This window comes from Protomyctophum parallelum, assembly GCF_964188405.1.
Source record: "Protomyctophum parallelum genome assembly, chromosome: 12".
Taxonomy (NCBI): domain Eukaryota; kingdom Metazoa; phylum Chordata; class Actinopteri; order Myctophiformes; family Myctophidae; genus Protomyctophum; species Protomyctophum parallelum.
Window position 1 is genome coordinate 32972638 of NC_139712.1, and position 22927 is coordinate 32995564.

At 42.2% G+C, this 22927-nt stretch overlaps 1 protein-coding gene across 5 annotated transcripts in view; it reads right to left on the bottom strand.

Annotated features, from left to right (window-relative positions):
- Positions 1-17294, bottom strand: part of LOC310868322 (ATP-dependent 6-phosphofructokinase, platelet type-like) — a 43077-nt gene extending 25783 nt beyond the window's left edge. For 3 of the 5 annotated variants that reach the window (XM_083778704.1, XM_083778705.1, XM_083778706.1), the window contains exons 1-9: positions 17040-17294; positions 12918-12991; positions 11379-11456; positions 10924-11113; positions 8346-8511; positions 7223-7267; positions 6971-7079; positions 5525-5620; positions 3844-3936 (exon numbers count right to left, since the gene is read on the bottom strand). In XM_083778704.1, the coding sequence (XP_083634830.1) occupies positions 3844-3936; positions 5525-5620; positions 6971-7079; positions 7223-7267; positions 8346-8511; positions 10924-11113; positions 11379-11456; positions 12918-12991; positions 17040-17136 (948 nt within the window). In that variant the 5' untranslated portion in view covers positions 17137-17294. Of the gene's footprint in view, positions 1-3843; positions 3937-5524; positions 5621-6053; positions 6150-6970; positions 7080-7222; positions 7268-8345; positions 8512-10923; positions 11114-11378; positions 11457-12917; positions 12992-17039 lie in introns of all 5 variants that reach the window. The other 2 variants (XM_083778703.1, XM_083778702.1) reach the window with 1 other exon arrangement.
- Between the last annotated feature and the right edge of the window lie 5633 nt (positions 17295-22927).

Below are 22927 nucleotides of genomic sequence, written 5' to 3' on the forward strand. Positions count from 1 at the left end.
AAGCAGGCAGGCTCAAGGGAAAAACAAATGCAGCATTTGCACAGGGGACCCAGATAGAAAAGTATACAATGTAACATTATTTTTTACGTGTATTTTTAAATGATTTGTTTAATACGTATTAGAAGGACCATGAGCCACCAGAACCAAAGACAGGTGTTTTCCATGAGTTTAAAGTTACAATGGGTTTGTATAGTATAGAGTCTATTCTATCTATTATCTATTATAACAAGTCTAAAGTTGTCACGTGCAAAAAAGTGTGACAAGCCAATGAAAAGATGTGGCCACATCTTTGTGGCCACAAGCCAATGAAAAGATGTGGCCGCAAGCCAATGAAAACTCAACCAAAGCCAACATGTGCCGCACCCGTCACTAGCTCTCAGCCCCTCCCCCTTCTGCCTCCTGGGATCATCTCATCTCCCTCTCGCACTCCGCAGGAGAAGGAAAAACCCGGAAGGAGAGGAATTGTCGCCTCACGATGTTGCTTATTCCTTCTAAATCTCTGTATATAAAATATAGCTCCAACAGCGAATCTCTTAGTTACATCAACATTGTTCCTCGACAATAGTTGTTTTTTGCCTAAGTAAAACGATTAGACTGTTCGCAACTTCACATTGGCTATTTCGCTACTGCACACACACACACGCACGCCACCCCCCCCCCCCCCACACACACACACACAACACTACCCCCTCCCCGTGTCCCCCACACACACACACGCGCGCCGAGAAAACGTGCCAGCAGACTCGCTGATTTAATCTTAGAGTAAGGATTTAATGGCTAACAGACTCAGTGACTGTACTCGCGGTCTCCCACGCATACTACCGCGGACCCCCTCCACCCCGCGCCGAAGATCACACACGGCAAGAGTTCACCAACATGCGATCCAGACCCGATACATAATAGGCAGCGGCTACATCATTTGTTTTTTTCTCTCTCTCTCTCTCTCTCTCTCTCTCTCCGCAACACACACAGGAATTGGGCTAATATAGGCTACCAATACAGGACGTTATAATCTTCAGTTTCATTAAATAACTGTCTTTCTCCGCACGCGCACGCGCGCACAGAACATTATTCAAGTGAAATGCGTAACGCCAATATTGGGCTAATATAGGCTACCAATATGTGGGTATAGCCTACAGGGATTTACCGACGGAATGAATATATATATATATATATATATATATATATATATATATATATATATATATATAAACGACCAGCTCAACATACCCACCAAATAAAACTATCATCCCATTGCTGAAAATAGTTACAAAATGTAATTGAGGGGCCTTTCATAGGCTACATATAAGACAAACGCACATGGAATGGGAAATAGAGGGGGAAAAATGGAAATGATAGGGTTTTATTTTTGTTGGTATTTGACTTTGCTACTGATGATTGTAAGCAACAACAAGTATTGCATTGTGTGTTTGAGCTGACAGGTCCTTTTTGATGTCAATCAATCAAGTCATCTCAGGTCATCTAAAGCGGCAGATGCAAAAATCGTTTTTAATATTAAAATTATATATATTTTTAGGGCCATGTCATGTGGTCTACCTGCAAAGCCTTTGTGATCTATACTGGTAGATCGTGATCTACCTTTTGGGCACCGCTTAACGTCAGATCAGGGGTTTTGTCGGCCAGCGCCAAAAATGCTGCCCGACAGCATAATTGGAGCAAATACCGGGCAGTGTGTATGAGCCATAACGTGTTGACTACACTACACTACACTAATAAGGACACATAATAATAACTAATAACCCATCCGTTACTACATGTGGAGTCAACTCCCGCAAATTCCTTCTTCCCATAGTGTGCGGCAACGTAACTCTGGGATGAGCGGCCGCAAAATTCTAGTACTATACAAACAAATTATTCCAAAGAGTACTAAAGAAACTACTAAAACAAATGATGCATGGAATTATTTGGCGTAATTCTGATTCCGGTTTGGGGGTTCCAGCCTGATACAAACCAGACTACAACATGACGTAAGATATCATCCGCTCCCGACCAGATCATAAACCCGAAATGGTATACCTCCCAGGCTTAAACTGGCTGAAGCCCAGATGTGAATCAGTGTGATTTGAGTCTGGCTTATTAGCCAGGCTATCCAAGGCTAGCGCAATGATAGTTGCGGTGTCACATTAAGCGCAGCTTGACAACAGCTTTGGCAACACTGCGTCACCCAGATAATTCATGCTGTTTATTGCTGTATCGATACAGCAATCTCTCGATCGATTCACCTATAACCTATAATTTCGATTGATATATTGCCATATCGATTAATTGAATGCATCACTATGGCCTATAGGGCACGGCTCCGCAGATTTCTCTATCGAGGTATGTGGGTGACATTCGATTCATATTCTGATGAAGACGCTGTGTCGAAACGTTAATCTATAATAAAGGCTTGACTGACTGGGAGCTTTACAAAGTTACAGTGTGCAGTATTTTTTATATATTTTGTAATAATTTTATATGCGCCTGACATCATCATCATATCCGGAAGTTATGCGGGAAAACCTACTGAGTGGCAAAAAAATACTTTCTGGCCTTAATTGACAGCCCATACATCCAAACAGAAAAATCTGATGGCATTAAACAACGTTAAACTCACTTTGCCACTCGATTTGCCACTAACTTTATGCATACGCAATTTTCCTATATACCCTATAGGAAAGGCCGTGTTTGATAAAATTGATATCAAATATCTAAACACACTGAATCAAGCAACTTGAAAACTGTCTGGGGTTCTCACAAAAGCCCAAGTAGATGTTAATATAACCCCACACATGTCTGAAAGTAAAATATGCCTTTGCGATATGTAGTTTAGAACGAAAACGAAAAGTATAGGGCCCAAGAGAACCGAGTGAACTGTCCATGGCATGATGGAGACAGCTACGTGAGCTGAGGAATAAATCTCTTAATGAACTTAACCTAGAAGCAGTGACCGACTGGCCGTTCTCCTCTTTAGACTTCCATGACTAACAGGATTACACACGACCGGCGTGCTACTAGTGAGCTAACAACAACAGAGGTGACGAGTGGTGTCAACAACACCCACATGCATTCATGAATCTATGTTAGGGAAGGATATGGCCGCAGCTTTTACATTGACTGTGGACTGCTTCCATAGTGTTTGGCTGTGTGAAATACAATTATGTGGCTAAGACATATGGACAAACACTGTTACAGTTTATTCTGTCTTAATGAACTGCAGCCACATTAACTTAATAATGAATTTAAAGCAGCACTATGTAACTTTCCTCTTCTACCCTGAATTTGAATCCGGTTTCCTGTAAATGGTGCATTTATATAGCGCCTTTATCCAAGGCGCTTTACATAGATTGTGCATTACATTCACCCATTCACACACACATTCATACACTGATTGCGGCGGAAGCCATGCAAGGTACCAACCAGCACATCAGGAGCAATTTGGGGTTCAGTGTCTTGCCCAAGAACACTTCGACATGTAGACAGGAGGAGCCGGGATTCGAACCGCCGACCCATGGATCATTGGACGACCTGCTCTACCTCTTGAGCCCCAGTCACCCTGTACAAGTGCTGACATTTTTTACTACTGAGCTAATAGAGCATGCCTTCTCTCTCAGGGAATATATTTAATCTTTTGTCAGATGCCGTGTCTATAGGTAAGACTTTGACACAATCCAAATGTCTCACTAGAAGAGCAAGGAGACAAAATACAACCACCCCAATTGTTAACATGCAGATCGGACAAAATCACATTCTATTCATAAACAAAAAGTTACATAATGACACTTAATATTGGAACACAGTGGAATTCCTCCATTACTATAGCTACTGTATGAATGTACCAACCAGGATGCGGTCGAAAGCAGATGGGGTCCCACCTCTCTGGACGTGGCCAAGGATTGTCACCCGAGTGTCGAAGCCCAAGCATTTTACTACAAGCTGGGAGAAAAAAGATCAGCTCTTAGCAAACGTTATGCTTTATCAAAAACTACATTAAAGGATGACTGTACTTCTATATGTGAAATGAATATAGAATGTTTACAGTGGAAGGTTTGCTAAATGACAAATGCACACATCCACACATGTACACAACCACAGACCACAGACTAATTAATAGTAATAATAATAACAAAATAATAACATAATAACAAATTATACAACAAGTTGTTTCGAGGAAGCAATCAGATTGGTTGAAATAGACATCTAGTCGTGCTTAATCGAGCATGATGGAACGCCTAATCAATACATAAAAATCAGCTGTGCTGAGTCTTGCTGCTCTCCCAGAGCGGAGCCGACTGGGTTGATAGGCTAGACATTTTCTTGGGATATTTTTGGTCGTAGTGGCTACATCCGTCATAAGATTTAATTATATATTTTTAGAGAATATCTTAGTTAAAATTAAATTGAGTTGACATGGGTTTTCTTAAAGGGTAACTGTTGTATAATCGCAATATTACACTTGAGGGTTGTGCTTTACCGTCATTAATGGCACTTCTGCACTGCCTACGGAACTCACCAATCGGCTCATTCCTGCAGCAACGCAGGCATGCCATTAATGACGGTAAAACACACCCTCTCGTGTAATACTGCTTAAACAAAACACGTAGACACGCACACAAACACAAACACAGAGCAGCTGAAGAGAAATGGAGATAGCGCATAACATGCACACATTCCTTCTTATCTGGCACTCATGTTAGTGGGATTGCTTTTAGTTGTAATGTAAGTTGTTAAATTGATCCCAAGCCAGAGACATCTAACTCAAGAATGAAATATCCCAGGCACAAAACTAAACCTCACCTAAGAGTTGTACAGGACAGAAAAGGACAGGAAAGTAGTGCCATGTCATGGTTGATATATACATGGATAATAATTCAAATAAAGAGGGGTTATTACTAGCTATGATATATTTTCTCTATAGATACAGTATTTATTTTACAGAACACTTGTAACACTCACTTTTTTCCTTCCTACAGTACACATGAAGCATTTCTGCCTTCGATATAACTATAACTATTGTATCCATTGCAACTTCAACCATGCTCCTAATTGGACATTGTACATTTGATTTGACTTTGTGCCTTTCTGTTATTTTCTTGTTAGTTCTTGTTAGTTTATTTTCTTTTTCTCTATATAATATTCCAACTCTTCCTTGAAACTTCAAAATGTTAGTTACTTTAGTTGGTTACATAAAAAAAAGATCCACCACCCAGTGACCCACTCTTTGACCTCTGTAATCATGTGATGAGACTGAATTGTAAGCAGCACAGCTACAGTACATTACATTGAGCTACATCGAGTGTGGAAGCCACCTTACCAAAGCTACAGTATAGCATTCCAGAAGGCATAGTGACAAGTGAGTCAAAGAAGCCACACCAGGGTAATGCGCTGTACGGTACAGTTACAGTAGTAGAAGATGCAGGAGGCAGTACACTACAGCACAGTAGTAGAGTGATGCAGGAGGCAGTCAAGAGCTGTGCTGTTAATAGTGGGGCCGTGCTGCCATTCTTCTAGCAGCTGTACTTACATTCTTAATATATTCACTGGTAATGGGCTTGTTGTAATGATCAATCGCCCCTTCGGCTACAATTATGATATTGAGCCTTTTCATCCCGGCTCGGTTCTACATGGGAGGGGTTGGTGGAAAAACGATAAAAAACAGACACATTTGAAACAGCAGTTTTCTTTTTTTTGTAACGCAGGGATTCAGAAGCACAGAGCCTGCATGGGAGCACAAGAGCTTGATGATTCGTAATGAAGTCGAAATGTCTTCCAACTCACACATGTAGTCAGCAATATTCTGCTGTCTACCTTATTATAATGCATTATCATTGCTTTTATTGCCTAGGCTCTGCCATAATCAGAATCAGAATGGCGAGAGTTCCTTCCTTGTGGCAATATTGGCCACACATTTTCTTTTATGAATACATTAATTGATGGTTGTACTGGTGCATGGCATTCGTAAAAAGCCATGGCTATGGGGCCCTTGTGGCTCCGATATCAGACCTTGTCCATGCTTCTGGCTTCCCCCGTTTTTCAGATTTCAGTGTACTCACATCCTTCACTATACTAGAGGTAATAGACTGGCCGTGCTTGTCAATGGCTCCTTCAGCGACTATGATAATGTTCAGTCTGGTACCCCTGGAGCGGGTCTGAAGACCACAGAAGGACAAATACGTTCATGTAAGCCGGTATATAACGCCTAGGGCTGGGATCCTTTAGGATTTTAACGATTCCGATTCCCTCTTTAATGATTCATATATCATGCATATTATTTTAGTGGTTCTTAAAATGAAGTCCAGGAACCCTCTGGGTTACTTGAAGGGGTTCCAAATGAACCCTTACAGTTCTGTCCCATTTTGTTTCATTTTACATGATTAATAATTTTACATAATTAAAATGTTTGAGAACCACCGGTACTGTAATTGTAAAGAAGATGTGAAGTCCACATACAGTACCGGTTCTGGAAACGTTTCCACATGTGATGGAAGCGATTCCGGTTCCTGAATGTTGGATCCGGTTCATCCGGTTCCAGATCCCAGCCCTAATCAAGCCATTAAGGGATAATCAACCATAAGCCATGCGGTAATCGGAAAATAATGCATAATGCAAATGCTAATTACCTCTGCAACGTACATTATGTTTCGAAAACCGCACATTTGATTATCCCACTATCTGAAAATAATGCATACCGTATGGCGGTAAGGTGAAATTATTGTCCTCAGTGGCCACGGTATAATTGACAGTAACAACCACCCAGAAGAAAGACTCACTGTTTCTACAAACATGATTGTTTAACAGGTAAAGACAAATTAACAATAGACAAGTGACAAAAAAAGGAGAAAGGAGAAAGACCACATTACCACAGACAGTTATATAAGGAGAAAGACCACATTACCACAGACAGTAATATAAGGAGAAAGACCACATTACCGCAGACAGTTACTGTATATAAGGAGAAAGACCACATTACCGCAGACAGTTTCTGACACATCTTGTCCTCCCAGCCATCCTCTGGCGGCATTTCAGGAATCAGCACCCAATCTGCCCCGCACGCCAGGGCACTCACCAAGGCCAGGTAACTGCACGACACACACACACACACACACACACACACACACACACACACACACACACACACACACACACACACACACACACACTAGTAGATTACTGCAGTCTACTTACAATGTGTTTGTGAATGTACTATGAAGTTCCTTCTTACCCACAGTGTCTGCCCATGACCTCCAAGACAAACGTCCTCTGGTGACTGCAAAGACAAATACAAAGTCACACTTATTATTCCATTCTACTTCTCATTCCACAAGACACTCAGCAGAGGCGGCCATTTGGAAGACGACCCCTCTATGGAACAGAGACATACCTGTATGCTGAGTCATGTTATCATTCTCAGTATGTCACCTGTATCCACAGAAGTGGACTATATTGGATGTTGTATCTACTGTCCTGATGTGGGGAGAAAAACAGACGAAAAACAGTCCAAGTCCAAATTTCTAAAGAATATATACCCGTGTAATTCTCCGCTAATTGCGGAAATGTCTGTGCTAAATACTGGTACATAAAAGCCAAGGACACTGGCACTGTGGCACATGCTCATAAGTCACACTATGTTTACATTAGATGTTGACATCCTGGGAGTAAGAGGCACAGGTCACTTTAGGGCTTCGGCATGCTTCTGCTTGCTCATTATAGTTTAGTTGTTCAGAACTTAGCACACAACACCTAGTTCAAACTAGGACAAATCTCTTGTGTATACACGTTAATGTGTATATATACACTGATTTAAATAATAAAATATATACATTAAATATTAGGGTGTTTTATTATTATTATATTTTTATTTTATTATTTTTATTAGCATTCCTTATTCTGCTACAATACCTGAGGAGCCGAACAAAAATAAATTGTAACTCATGGACCCGTACAGAATATCTAACAATAAAGATAACCCTTATAGCCCTCTGTTCCATGATAGCATTTTATGTTACTAGTCCTTACCCGTTGTGAATAACGGCACTATAACATTAAAGTATTCGTACAAATGCATGGTAGGGAAATATGTTCATGGCAAGGACCGCAACATTTACACTTATTAGCCCACAGACCCCCATTTGTAAAGTATGAAGGCCCCCAGTTTGACATGCAACACAGAAACTATGGACAGTCTACAGATACTCCCAAATGTATTTTGTGAGTCGCACAGATGAAGTTGTAGGTGCATTTGCGTCCTGCAAAATGTGCCCCCAAAATATTCCCTCAGCCTTTCTCCGCAGGACACGTGGAGGAGGCTCAGCATGACGCCACCTTCAGTGCCGTGCCATCCTCACCTCTGCGCGGTGGTCATGATGGCGTCCACCACCTCGATGATTCTGTGCAGTGCCGAGTCGGTGCCGATTGTCATGTCAGTTCCGCAGAAGTCGTTGTCGATGGAGCCCACCATGCCCACGATGTGCAGGGCATCGTACATCTGAACCGCCTCTGCGTCGATCAGACCTGACAGGAGGAGGAGGAGGAAGACGGAGGGGAGACAAAGCAGGGATGAGAGCTGACACACTGGTCTGTACCAGGTCACATGCCATCCACATCAGCGCTACTCAACCTTTTCCGGATTATTAGGCCCTTTGGAGAAGTCACTTTCAGCTTAATTTTAGACGCACGCTCTTAACTAGCACTGGTTAACGTCACATGCTCTGACATGTGTGGATTTTAGTTTGGCTATCTCAAGATGACAACAGCAAAGCTTTGTTACAATGTTAGTAGCTGCTGTTGTCGGTGTGAGGGGGTGAGTGGAGGAATGCAACTGGATTCACTGATAAGCGTGTACATATGAATATCCCACACTATTGTTAATACAGTGAAATATCTTTTTTAGATATTATAAAATTACATTTTGAAAAAACACTGAGGGTTTACTTGACTGCCATAAAAGTACGTCTCAAATGAGTGCTGCTATGATAGTGTCTTGTGTTGCTTTGTTGCCAACTGTAATATTTACCTCTAAGCTCACCGGTGTGTTATTAGCGTCATCAAAACCTGATCAGCTTGACTCTGTGAGTCATGCAAACAGCTGAGGTCAGCTAGGGGAAATCACCAACAGCTCTGTGTACTGCCGGAGAACCACCTTGTAAATGTTTTGGTTTGGAATGAAATCAAAACCACATTACCGTAAATCCTTCATCCTTTGAGAGATTGTTTAGTTTAGTTTTAATCTAGTCACGACACTGATACAGAACAATAGAAGCCTGGGGGGGAAGGACTATGTCCTGTAACAGGAAGGCACCATGTTCAAGTTTACTTATTTTTTTTCCTCACCATGTTAAACAGTTTCATTGTCCATATAAAGTGCTACGGCTGTCTCAAATTATTTATCTCAATTATTTTCCGAGCAAGAATATGTTCTAAATGTATTAGCCAATAAATAAAATCAAGGGGCTTTGTGGAGAATTAAGCATGTCGTGTACGTTGCACTGTAGTTGATCTCGTATTTCTTTTTGTAATTAAGATATTTGATAAGAATTTATAATTTTTTAATGCCATATGTAGCCAGTACAAACGCAAATCCAAATGATTAGCCTAACCTGCTAGCCTACGAAGCCTAGCCAGTTCATTTTCAGGCTGTTTTCACCATGATGTACAGTAACATAATGATATTTTCGGGGCGTGTCATTGGACCTTTAATGATGGAGAATTTTAACCTGCCCCCTATGGTCTTTATTATGTATACAAAAGGTTGCAGGACTTCTCAAGAGGTCAGTGATCTTGTGACATTCTCTGATGACCTTGCAGTCACTCCAATAAAGGCTCAGAGTCGGATCATGGTTCTCCTTCTTTCTTCTCAAATGGTGTGATGGTACTGTAAATTCCAGGACCATAACATATTAAAAACTAAGGAATGATATACTTCAGACATAATACATTATCTTTTTCGATTGTCTAGGGCTAGGCCGTGGCCCAGTGACGAAGCCACTTCCCAGTTCCTTTTTTAAACATCTGAATTTCCGAAACACTGTGGTTGGGAATGGCTCAGATCTTCCATAGGCTTGCGAGCTTTTCTGGCCCAATGTCTGTCATATAGAATATCTTCATGTATGGCATGAAGCTTGTATCCGGTGATGAGCTTGAGGCTGTTTGCGTGACCTTCTGCATTGCTTTGCAGTACAGTTATATAAGCATCTACGAGCAGTTTTTGTAATCTCAGCTCAAATCTGATGTGAAGACGGTTGTCAAGACTGGACTACAAAAGATTCACCTAAAGCTTAACACTTTCTGTCTGTGAGAATATTTTATGTATTTATCCTTTCCCCCCCCATTCTTTTAACTTAATATTGCTGGCTTAATGGGTTGTCTGTGATGGACAATAATAGCCTAAATAGCATTGTCTGCTCAAGGATAATCAGAGCCCAGCAAAGAGACTTGCACTCTCTTTGGGAGAAACTTGTGGCACAGAAAGCAAAAGAAATTATCATCAGGCAATCTGATATCATGTAATGTCCAGTGAATCCACTGTAATGTCCTCCTACTTAGCTCGACTTTGCAGCCGTGCCAGCTTCCTTGGCTGCGAGTGCCTGTGACATACTCACAGGCACTGCAAAACAAAATATGACACATACACTATGGGCAGCAACTCGGTCCCGGAAGTGTAAATTACATGGCACAACATTCCTTCTACAGATGAAGAGAGCACTGCTGACCAAACAGAAATCAATGCTGAATTTGACAGAGATGCATGCCCAGTTCGACGGATGATTTATTGCTGGCACCGACCCTGGAGGAAGCAGCGGCTGCTTTCAATGCCGGCCCGGAAGCCGAAAAAAAAAACAATCTCCCGATTCAATATGCCACGAGGAAGAGAATAGACATTAGCCACAGCAGGAAGTTATGTACCCGTCTGTATATAGTGCCTACCTTGACCCAGCAGCTCGGCCAGCAGCCCGCTCCACTCCTCCCTGAAGAGGTTGGCTCCGGTCAAACTGCCGTCTCCACCGATCACACACAGGTTGGTGATGCCGCGCTGCACCAGGTTGTGGGCAGCCTTCAGGCGTCCCTCGTGGGAGCGGAACTCTTTGCAGCGGGCGCTCCCAATAACTGTGCCACCCTGACGATGGTACAGCCAATATTCAGATATAGTTATTGCAAAGAAATACAATTAATACTGTATTTTACTGGAGAACAGCTAGCAAACTTCTAATTCGCTTTTGAGCTACAGTACGGTTAAAGTGTTTTAGATTATTTCAAAAGGCTACTTCTATATGGACTTGTTCTCTTTAGAGGCGAGCATCTAGTATAGCTCTTGGCAATGTTGGCATGCATATTAGCTATCGCTATCTGTATATGATATGATTCACAGGATCATTACTCACCACTTGTAGCATGCTGGAAACACTTTCCCAAGTGGCTTCCTTTATATTGTCCCCACCATCGACCATACCCTGATATCCCTGCGAAGGAAAGAATAGAACAGAACAGAACAGAATTGATTCCACATTATACTCATACACAATATATGGAACTGAAAATATAACGTGGAGTGTTCAATATGGAATAATTCATTTTTAGAACCAGAGGTTTGACTATGAAACCCTCGTTCAGGGGAAAGCATTGTACATGATAATGTAGCTGGGACAATACAGATCTGATGGAATTGGCTCACAAGTGGGATTTGTCAGCCTAGCCTAGTCAACATCTGTGCAAACAACACAAACCCTGGCACTGGAAAACCTAGTGAAATAAATTGGATGGATTTCAAGCTTTGGCCATGAGCATCATCCTGATCCTGAGCTGCTGATACAGAGGTACCTGCATGAGAGGGGACTTTCATGTGGGGATATACACCTGCTAAAGCCTCATGTCTGTTACGTAAGATCTTTATATGCCACGCACACAGCTGGCCTGCAGATAAGCACCTCGCTCTTCACATCCTAGAACGAGCATGCATCTGCATACAGACCATAAGCATGCTGGTTTTGTAAGCCTACACACAGCAAAGAGCAAAGGAGCATTAACATTGCAAATGTAGCATTAGGAATCATTTGTTAAACTGCTGTCCACTGAAATCACAGTGGGCTGCAACTATTCATCGTAATCGAATCGATTATTCAATTAGTTGTCAACTAAGTAATGGAGTAATCGAATCGGCAACTAATCACTAGAGTTTTTTGCAATTTATCATAGGTGATTTCCCACTTAACCATAGTTTTTCCAGTGTTAAAGTGTAACTAAACTAAAGAGGAATGAGCCATCTCTCTTCCCTTACAAGCTGATGATAGTTGCACAGTAGCGACTGCAAAGCAAAATATGACATAACGATGATTTCAAAAAAATAGTATCAAGAACAAAACATATGGCTTGAATATTTATTTTTAAATTACCTATTTGAGTTCAGAAGAGTACTGTTCCTTTTAGACTGACACATGTATAGCTATTCTTTAATTATTTAATTATTTAATCCTAAATCCTTTAAGTCCTAAAGCCATAATTATTTTTAATGTTGTTTGTCTTTTATTTGAATAGCATCCTAATCAGGAGCTAATCAAATGAATGAATTATCTTTGTTAGTTAGAACATGTCTAAAATAACCTAAAATATATATTTTAAGGTGATAGCTAAATAAGTGTCATAATCCGATTAAATAATCGGCCGATGAATCGATTATGAAAATAATCGTTAGTTGCAGCCCCAGTGCATTGATGTTTTCACAGTCATTCTCTACCTTCACCCAACTACAAGCTCAAATTGTACATTTTCACAATTAAATGCTACAATTAGCAGATTGCCACGTATCATCTCCGGTGATGTCAGGCATTTTAATCAGGACGATGGCAGGAAGGCGTTAAGTGTTGCGGGAAGGACATCAAAAGTCATACATGGGCACAGTACTGACACTTTGTGGCATAACTTACCTCACGAATGAAGTACACTTTGGCTCCCACATATATTCCCATTCGAACCACAGCACGCACGGCAGCATTCATCCCTATGCAGGAGAAAAGCAATAAGTAATGTTTTTTGGGTTCTACCCCCAAGTTCTATTCATTAAGTACTTTCTTCATTCACTGTGAAGGAATGTGACACAAACTAAAATTCTCCATGAATCCATAGTTTCACAGTGCAAGTAACAAAACTGGGGGCAAAGTATTCCTTGAAGGTGCACAGGACATTATTTCGACACAGACAATGGTCCCAGCTCCAAAACCCCTATTTCTCCTCTCTCAAAACATACAGGCAAGTGTTAGTAAACGTGCCGGCATATTGTGCACACACCATATGTGCAAGGGTGTACAGTGCACTGTGGCTGTTCGTTTTTACACTGTCTTGTCTGTAGGTTCTAGCTTGGACAATTTATTTTCTCTCCCCCTAACAGTGAAATTGCAATGCTATGTTTGGTCAAAATGTACCTAGCTCCTCCCACAGGCTCCCTAGTGAAACAGTTACTCAGTAGCACAGCGAGAGATCTTTCACTACGACAACAGTTGTTCTGTGCCTTGAGGTTGGAACTTGGCCGACTGAGGGAGAGGAGCAGAAAAGCGGACAAAGCACTTGGGTTCCTCACCATGCCAACACTACAGCACTAATTGTAGCTCGTTGTACCGTGGCAGACCTGTTGCCAAGCAACATAAGCGGTATAGCCTATTTATTTGGCTTTAAGGATGCTGAAAAGAAAGAGGCAAGAGGAGGAGGAATGATAAGAGAAGAACACAGTGTACAACAGTGGTTCTCAAACGTATTAGTATGTGTTTTGCCATCTGAAAATACTGTATGTTGTGCCCGGGACCTCCATGAATTATTTGTGTTGTTAAAATGTTTAAAAGATATTAAAGAATGTTTGAAAATAGCAGATCTACCGTACTTGAAAATAGCAGATCTACAAGTAGATCGGCTTTACTTTACTTTACCCCTCATTTTGCTAGTGACCCCCTGGAACCACCTCAGGTACCCCTGGGTATCCCCTGGACCACACTTTTAGAACCACTGGTGTGAAGCCTAGAAAGGCCAGTAGACTAACTTCATCATAACAATGGTTGCTGTAGGGCCATCTGAGTGGGATCAGCTGCAGTATACTCATCACCTTCCAATCTGACAGCCTTTGGTCCGTGCCATGAGTTACATAACCATGAACCACATGAATGGCCTAGTGTTATTTACATCGAGTGAGGGACAGAGAGAGAGAGACAGAGAGACAGAGAGAGACAGAGACAGAGAGAGAGCAGCCAGTTCAATACTTGGCTCCCTCAGAGTTAGTGTCGAAGTGTGCTCGAGCGAGACACTGAACCCCTAATTGCTCCCAATGTGCAGGTTGGTGCCTTTACTTGCATGGTTTCCTCTGCCATCGGTGTATGAATGGGTGAATGTAATGCACAATCTATGTAAAGTGCCTTGGATAAAGGTGCTATATAAAGATACCATTTAACCATTTAGAGAGAGAGAGATGGGGGCGTAAAAACAATGAACACTTTGGCAAAGCTGCTGGCGTCAACTTATGCAACTAACTAGGGCTTGCAAATCTAAATCATGGCAGACTGTACATGTTCATGATGACACTGACTTTCCAGGCACACCTCATACAAGAAGAGCAAGTAAAATAAGTTTACACAAGGCTTACTGACACCGACAGGTCGGCCCTCCCTCACGCATGCCATCACTTTGTTTTGGGGACATGAATGGATGCACGCTCTCTGTGGGTGTGAGTGGTGGGCGTGCAATCTGTGCATGCATGCGTAAGCTAGCAAGCGTGTGAGACACAGGCAGACAGATAAAGGGGTGAGAGGGAGGTAATCTGTTTGTGGGTCTCTCTCTCTCTCTGTGTGTGTGTGTGTGTGTGTGTGTGTGTGTGTGTGTGTGTGTGTGTGTGTGGTACAAATAGTAGCCTTACAGGCACAGCCAAATAACATTGAACTGGCTTTCTAAAGCCTCCCACACAACATCAATATCAATCCATTTCCCTTAAAACTCCTTCAGCGCCACCTGGTGGTCACCAGTTTAGGCTCTGAGTGCCAATTCTCCCATTATAAAAAAAGAGAGGACTTTTTTTTTTAATGTAAAAAAAAAAAATTGTAAAATAAAAAAATAAAATAAACGTCTTTACGGGCATGGCACCCATTGCAAAGACGTCGGGGTTACGGGATTACGGGCATGGCACTTAAACAGTTAATCTGAAGTGGAGAATAATGATAATCTAACTGCAGCCCGCAATGGGTAAAGAGCCAGTAATGTATAAATAACATATGAGAGAGAGAGAGAGAGAGAGAGAGAGAGAGAGAGAGAGAGAGAGAGAGAGAGAGAGAGAGAGAGAGAGAGAGAGAGAGAGAGAGAGAGAGAGAGAATTCATGTTGCAGTGTTTGGAGTGTGGGTCTCGGTCTTGCCTATGTCTATCCATCAATGTTTTGCTCTTTCAATGAAAATGCAGTATTATATGTCTTGTAATGCTGCAACATACTTTTGCTGCTTGTACCTATGACTCTCAAATGAACCTTACCTATTTTTGAGGGGCTAATATAATGACCCTATAAAATAAAAAATAAGTAAGGTTTTATTTGAGAGCCCCTCCTATGTCCAGCTTTGAGGGTGTGTGTAAACAAACATTGTCTCAACACAAAAATGAAATGCCATTGATAATGAATGGACAGTTTTGAGTGTTTGTGTAAACAAACATTGAGTAAACACAAACATTGAAGATAAAGCTGAGGAGGACGCAAATTATCATTGGCCGAAATGAGATGATGTATTACGATGAGAGCGCCCCTTACTTCACACGGGTGTGATTTATTTTTATTTGTATCTACAGTGGCCACTGAAGTTATTTTCTATATCTATCTACCGGTATATAGGCTCCCACATTATTTGCTAATGGGTAAGGAAGCTGGCAGCGTGTCTGTCCACACAGCAGCACACACCCTCTCTTGGATAGCAGTTAGGTAAAACAATTGTATAACTGAATTGTTTAGAGATTATGTAATACTTAAGAGGCCATTATTCCATATCCATAACACAAGACATGCTACATGTACATTTGCCATAGCTCTTTGAGTAATGCAGCAGGATGGGGGGGGCAGAGCCATGCATATGGGCAGAGGGTTTCCTTTCTGACGCAATGAACAAATGAGGGAATGCAGTTGATCACGTACACTGCATTCTCTCTCCCTAGCCGTTCGTGTGGATGATGAGCATCAGAGCATCCCTCATTTAGCTTGCGGCACTCTCATCTTTTGACTGTTGCCAATACCAATTAGCAGCACCGCATACACCCCCTCAACCCCCTATACATGATGGACAAATACAACTATTACTTATAGTTGTGACCACATGCACTTCCTGATTGGCCATTCGCCTGGAATACCACCAGCATGCCAGGGACGTTAAATACTTTCATTTGCTTCATAATTCATAAATGAACCGTATGTAAATAATATAAAACACGCGATTGTTGTGACAGAATGTATGTATAGTACAACTGCAATGCAGTGGATATACAGAATCCCGTCTTTCAGCGTCACGAATCTCCTCCATTGAATAAAGATCATAAACAGTGTAAGATCAAGGTACAGTATATATCATACATCAATGTAAATTGTGTTTTATTTTTTAATTGTTGCCCCCCAAAAAATGGTTTATAAATTATGTTGTTAGCCATGCCAGAGAGCTAACCGGGCAGGATGAATGGATGCTAACTGTGCAACAGTGCAGCACATTATGTAACGGAACTCAACTCAGTCAACTGACAGAACACGCCTCCACTTTGACCACTTATCAACCTAGGAATAAGGTTCCTAGGAATAACAATCTATCCACTATAGTCGATGTGTGTGTGTGTGTGTGTGTGTGTGTGTGTGTGTGTGTGTGTGTGTGTGTGTGTGTGTGTGTGTCCTCTCTCTACGGTCCCGTGCGCAGGTCATAATTAATGATAAATAATGTACATCGCATGTCATTCATGCTCATACATGAATGTCACAGATACAGCTACAACAGGGAACACCCTGTCTCAGGGTCACCGGTTGGTCGGTTTCACAGTCACGCCACCACGGTACCTTGAGCATCCCCTCCGCTCGTCAGCACAGCGATGCATTTCCCCGCTCCCGACAGGTTCTCAAAGAAGACCTTCTTGCTCTCTGGTGGCAACGCCATTTTCACAGCCTCTGTGTAATAATGTCCACTAGTCCGATCGAGATATGACAGCACCGAAACTATGTACAATATTGATGGAGGAGGGCTGGAATCTGCCGGCCCCTTCTCTTCTCTTCCCCTAGCCTGTGCGTGCCTGACTGTGTGTCACTGTTCCGCATCCAGAGAGTAGCCTACTCGTTGGTTTTCTTGCATACACAGTGACAATTTGACGAAAGTTGCAGGATGGACATGGACGCTGGCCAATGAGCTTTCGACTCACGTGCCCAGCCCGTAGCCAGAGCCACAGAGTTACGCCAACCCGGTTCACTTCTTGGGCCATGCTCTTCCACATAGACTTCTATTGAAAAGGGACAACCGGAAGTTTACGGAATGCATTGGAGTCTACGGGCTGTTTTCTGCCCCCCAATGTCGCAACTCTGTCTTAATCTATGGTTGTGTGGCCGTAGCCACCCAACTGGAGATAGCCCTGAGGGATAAATGGGAGGGGCGATTATCGTCGCCTCTAGATCTGCCGGCCCCATGCAGAGTTTTGCCCTGTTATTCTTATGCGGATGATTATTTTTTCAATCAGCGTGACACAATTCAATTACATTACAAAATATTCGTTTTATCCTTCGATTAAATAGCCTAGTTTTTGTGAATTTTTAACCATCTTCTTGCACAGGAAAATTTTGTTACTGCATTTTATTGTCTTACGTAGGTCTCTGGGGAAAATCACGATAGTTTAATGGATTTAAATTAGCCTACAGTAGCGACAAATATTGCACATTTGTTTTGTATTTGAGTTTATTTCGACTGAAGAATTCTGTCATCGTCCAAATGTCTCCATCTAGTGGCTTAAACCATAAACTTCTACAGCTTGGTCAGGCTGATGTGTGAAAGGGTCGTGACTTGAGTCGTGAGTCGGTGTATAGTGACCATAGTAACGAAATACAACACGTACGAAAGCAGGGGGTGGCCCATTTGTCGCTTCCAGCAGATCTAGACATGATGGGCCCCTGGGCCACCGTCATGCAAAAGGGCCCCCACCCCCCTGGAGCTTTATTTTTCTCTTCCCAACTTGGTGCATACTGTCTGCATGTGTACGCATTACAATTGTGACATATAGGCCTGCGATATTCGGAATTTACAGCAAGGGATTGCTTAAAAATAATAAACAGCCAAAAACTAAGCCAAATAAATGCAAACTGAGGGTATTTAAACACTTGCAGTAATGTACGTATCATGATGGTTTAGGACTTTTGGGGTTATTTTATTGACACAAATGAATAAGCCCATTGTTAATAACAGTGACATAAGGACCGTATGTGACACTGTTATTCACTGTGACCCCTTTTTGGGGGGGGCCCCTGAGCTTGAGCCTCTTCGCGGTCATGCGGACACTCAAGCTCAGCCCCTGAGCTAGGGGGGCCCTAGCTCAGGGGCCCCATGGGCCTGGGCCCAACAGGCCCGTTGGTAATCCTCCCCTGCTTCCAGACCACATCCTTGTTGTGGGGCAAGTAGGACCCTAGGAGAGACACAGATGAATCACTTTGCTAGAGTGACTTTTCCATGCTATTACACTACTTTAATGGTGCAGATTAGCTCGGTTCATACTTGTGCCAAAACAGAAGGACTTTAGAAGGAAGGATTTTATTGTCTGGACTCTGGACATTCTATCAAACAATCAAGTATCAAGCAAATTAATGTTCACTGTACATTAATTTGCTTCACAAGACAACGCAGCCTCGAATGTGTTCGTTGTGAACTGAAACACTGTGTTCATTAGCAAACTGTAAATAAAGTACCAACCGAAAAAACAAAACTCGTTTTTTTTCCACCGCTGGGGGGGAGGGGGGGGGGGGGCTGCACCCACCGCCGTTATAGGAACCTGACGCCTCTGATACAGTACACGGCTGACAGTGTATACAGAACCGTGGATGCATAACAGCCAAGCAGTGACATATTTATATAATCTATGAGGTTTCTATTTTAATTGGGTGTCTAGCTGATTTTATTTATATATAAATATTTATATATCACTATTAGTATAATTGAAATCCATCTACAACCTATAGTGAGCTTGCAGATCAGCTATTTTCAGTTAAAAACAGTTAAAAACCATCCGATCTATACATTGTATTGTATCTTGTTAAAGTGTTCTTGATTCATGTATTCATTAGTTTAAATGAACACCCAGAAAATAGCAAAAAACATTTCGAAGGCCAACTCATCTGTTCTCCCTCGCCTTTAACTGCACCCGATTTACCTGTATATTGATTTCCTGCTCTGTCTGTGCTATTGTATGCTCTGTTTTATATTTTATTGTCTCTTTTCATTGTTTTATATTGCTATGCTCTACTGTCTTGTTTTACTCTGTTCAGCACTTTGGTCAGCTTTGGCTGTTGTAAAAACAAACAAAACAAGAAACAGCCTATATATAAAAGTATATGAAAGCCATTTAAAATGTTTATGGAATACACAGGTGGTCCCAAATGATTTATTACATCACGTCACTGCACTGCAAAAGACGTAAAAGTAGGTCAACTGTCAATTAACTAGCTTATTAAAATAGAGTGCTATAGCACTCAATACATTTGATACATTGCTGATACTGTATATTGTTGATATACTCTATTGATACTGCAGTGTTTTCTATACGTTTGGCATATTTGTGCTTCTTCGGTCTCTGTGCTTTTTTTATCGGTCTCATGAGTCACAACATTGCTTTCTTTTTAAGTCTTTATCATGGTCCTTAATTCAAACGTGTATTAAAAGGTTTTTCCAGATCCAATGATTTGACACCTGGCCCCGGGGCCCCCTTATTTCCAAGAAAAATCACACCCGTGTGTAGTGAGGGGTGCTCTTATCACGTACATCATCATGACATAACATGTTGATTTGCTCATCTACATATGATGTAAATTTTCCATTCATTGTCAATGGCATTTAATGTTTGTGCTAGGACCCCTCAAAAATAATGGACACTCAGAAGACACACTGTGTGAGTGTGTGTCATATTCAATATGTACGTTTGACACATTCAGTAGATCTCGTGATGCTGCGTGATCTTTTGTGGACAGTTGTAATTTCTTGGGGTCTAGTAGGACTCTAGTAAATAATAAAAAAATAAATCGCTATAAAATTGTGTGAAAAAATACATATTTAGCCCCATGTTCGAATGCCCTCAAAAACAGCTAAAATCCTTAAAACTAAAGAAAGAGCAAATGAAAAAAAAATAACACTCATCTTTTACTTTCTCTAATAACAACCTAAAACATGAACAAGGTAGAAGTTATCCTTTAAACAACTTGGAAATAATCACAGATGTGTATAGGATTTGGAACAATAACATTTAGTTGGTATGTGATAACTATTTGTTTAGATGTTTGTAGTATTATTTTATATTTGCATTGAAGCGGATTCGGATAATCAAATACTTCACAAGTCAAAGCTACCAGATGACCTTTCACACTTTCACTCACTCCTCTCTGCCTTTGCCCACTCACTAACCACTGCTAAAACCTCCTTCTACCACACCAAAATCCAATCCTGTACTTCTAACCCAAGGAAGCTCTTCTCCACTTTCACCTCCCTCCTTAAACCCCCTCCCCCCACTCAACCCTCATCCCTCACTGCTGATGTTTTTGTCAACTACTTCGAGAAGAAGGTTGATGATACCAGCAGCTCCTTTCCTCCCCTCCCACATAAAGTGGCATCTGACTCAACCAACACCAACCCCAACATACCATGCATGTCCTCCTTCTCTCCTCTTTCCCCAGACGAGGTTCTACAACTAGTAACATCCTCTAGACCTACCACTTGTCCTCTTGACCCTGTCCCGTCTCCAATCTTCCAGACCATCGCACCTGATCTGCTCCCCTTCATCACCTCCATCATCAACACCTCAGTAACCTCAGGCTGCGTCCCATCTGCCCTCAAGTCAGCCAGAGTAACACCACTCCTCAAAAAACCAACCCTTGACCCCTCAGATGTCAAGAACTACAGACCGGTATCACTCCTTTCATTTATTTCTAAAACCATTGAACGTGTCGTCTCCAACCAGCTCTCTCTCCATCTCTCACAGAACAACCTGCTGGATCCCAACCAGTCCGGATTCAAGAAGGCCCACTCCACAGAAACTGCCCTGCTGGCAGTCACAGAAGCACTACATGCTGCCCAAGCTGCTTCCCACTCTGCAGTACTGATTCTCCTAGACCTATCAGCAGCATTTGACACAGTGAACCACCAGCTGCTCCTATAAACCCTAGCGGAGCTAGGCATCGGTGGAACGGCACTAAAGTGGTTCTCCTCCTACCTCACCGATCGGACCTACCAGGTTTCCTGGAAAGGTCTGCTATCATCCCCCCGAACCCTCCAAACTGGGGTCCCACAGGGATCTGTACTTGGTCCCCTCCTTTTCTCACTGTACACTAAATCCCTTGGCACTATCATCTCTGCTCACAATATATCCTATCACTGCTACGCCGATGACACACAACTGTTCCTATCCTTCCCCCCCTCTGCCACTCAGGTGGAAGAGCGCATCACTGCATGCCTGGCTGACATATCACAGTGGATGTCCTCCAACCACCTCAAGCTGAACCCAGACAAGACTGAGCTTCTCTTCTTCCCAGCTAAGTCCTGCCCTATGCAGGAGCTAACTATTTCCGTAGACAACGCCCTGGTAACGTCTGTCCCAACAGCCAGGAATCTTGGTGTTGTCCTGGACAGTCAGCTCTCGTTCAAAGCTCACATCACAGCTGTCACTCGATCATGTAGGTTCACACTCTATAACATACGACGAATTAGACCGTTCCTCACCCAGGAATCAGCCCAGCTCCTAATCCAGACAACAGTCTTGTCAAAACTCGACTATTGTAACTCCCTCCTTACTGGCCTACCAGCATGTGCACTTAAGCCTCTCCAGCTGATCCAAAATGCAGCAGCTCGCTTGGTCTTCAACCAGCCAAAATTCTCACATGTCTCCCCCCTGCTCCGCTCCCTCCACTGGCTCCCGGTCGCTGCCCGCACAGAATACAAAACTCTGATGCTGGCATTCAAAGCAACCAAAGGTATGGCTCCCCCATATCTTACAAGTATGATTGAACCCTACAAACCCTCCCGCGCACTCAGATCAGCCAACGCAGGGAAACTGGAAGTACCCTCACTAAAAACGCCGGGACAACGCTCCACACGTCCCAAACTCTTCTCCCTTCTGGCTCCAAAACTGTGGAATGCACTTCCCATTGCAGTCAGAACTGCAGCATCACTCCCAATCTTCCGCCGTAGCCTGAAAACCCACCTTTTCAGACTCCATCATGGCCCATAGCACTTACCCTAACCCCTTAGATAGAATTTCTGTTGGCTTAGATAGCATTTGACTTAGACTTATAGCATGTTATGTAGACAGCACTATAATTGTATTGTATATAGTCATAGCACGCCATAGTACATATGTATAGCATAGTAGTGAATATGTATAGTTTATTATGTATAGTGTATGTATAGTTTCATCATATAGATATTCCACTGTTACCTTCTTAGCTTACGCATGTTTCATGATAAATGCTTTTATGTGATGTATTCCCATGCTTTTGTTCTTGCCTAAATGTAAGTCGCTCTGGATTAAGAGCGTCTGCTAAATGCCTAAATTGTAAATTGTAAATTGTAAATTGTACATTACTCAGTCCGTCTGTCAGTAGACCATAGATAGACTGACCTACTAGTGTGATTTTGCAGTGTGGGCCTGGGCCAGGCTTGTGCTTTTGCCTATAGCTACCAGCAGAGGTCACTCATGTCCACCAATTAA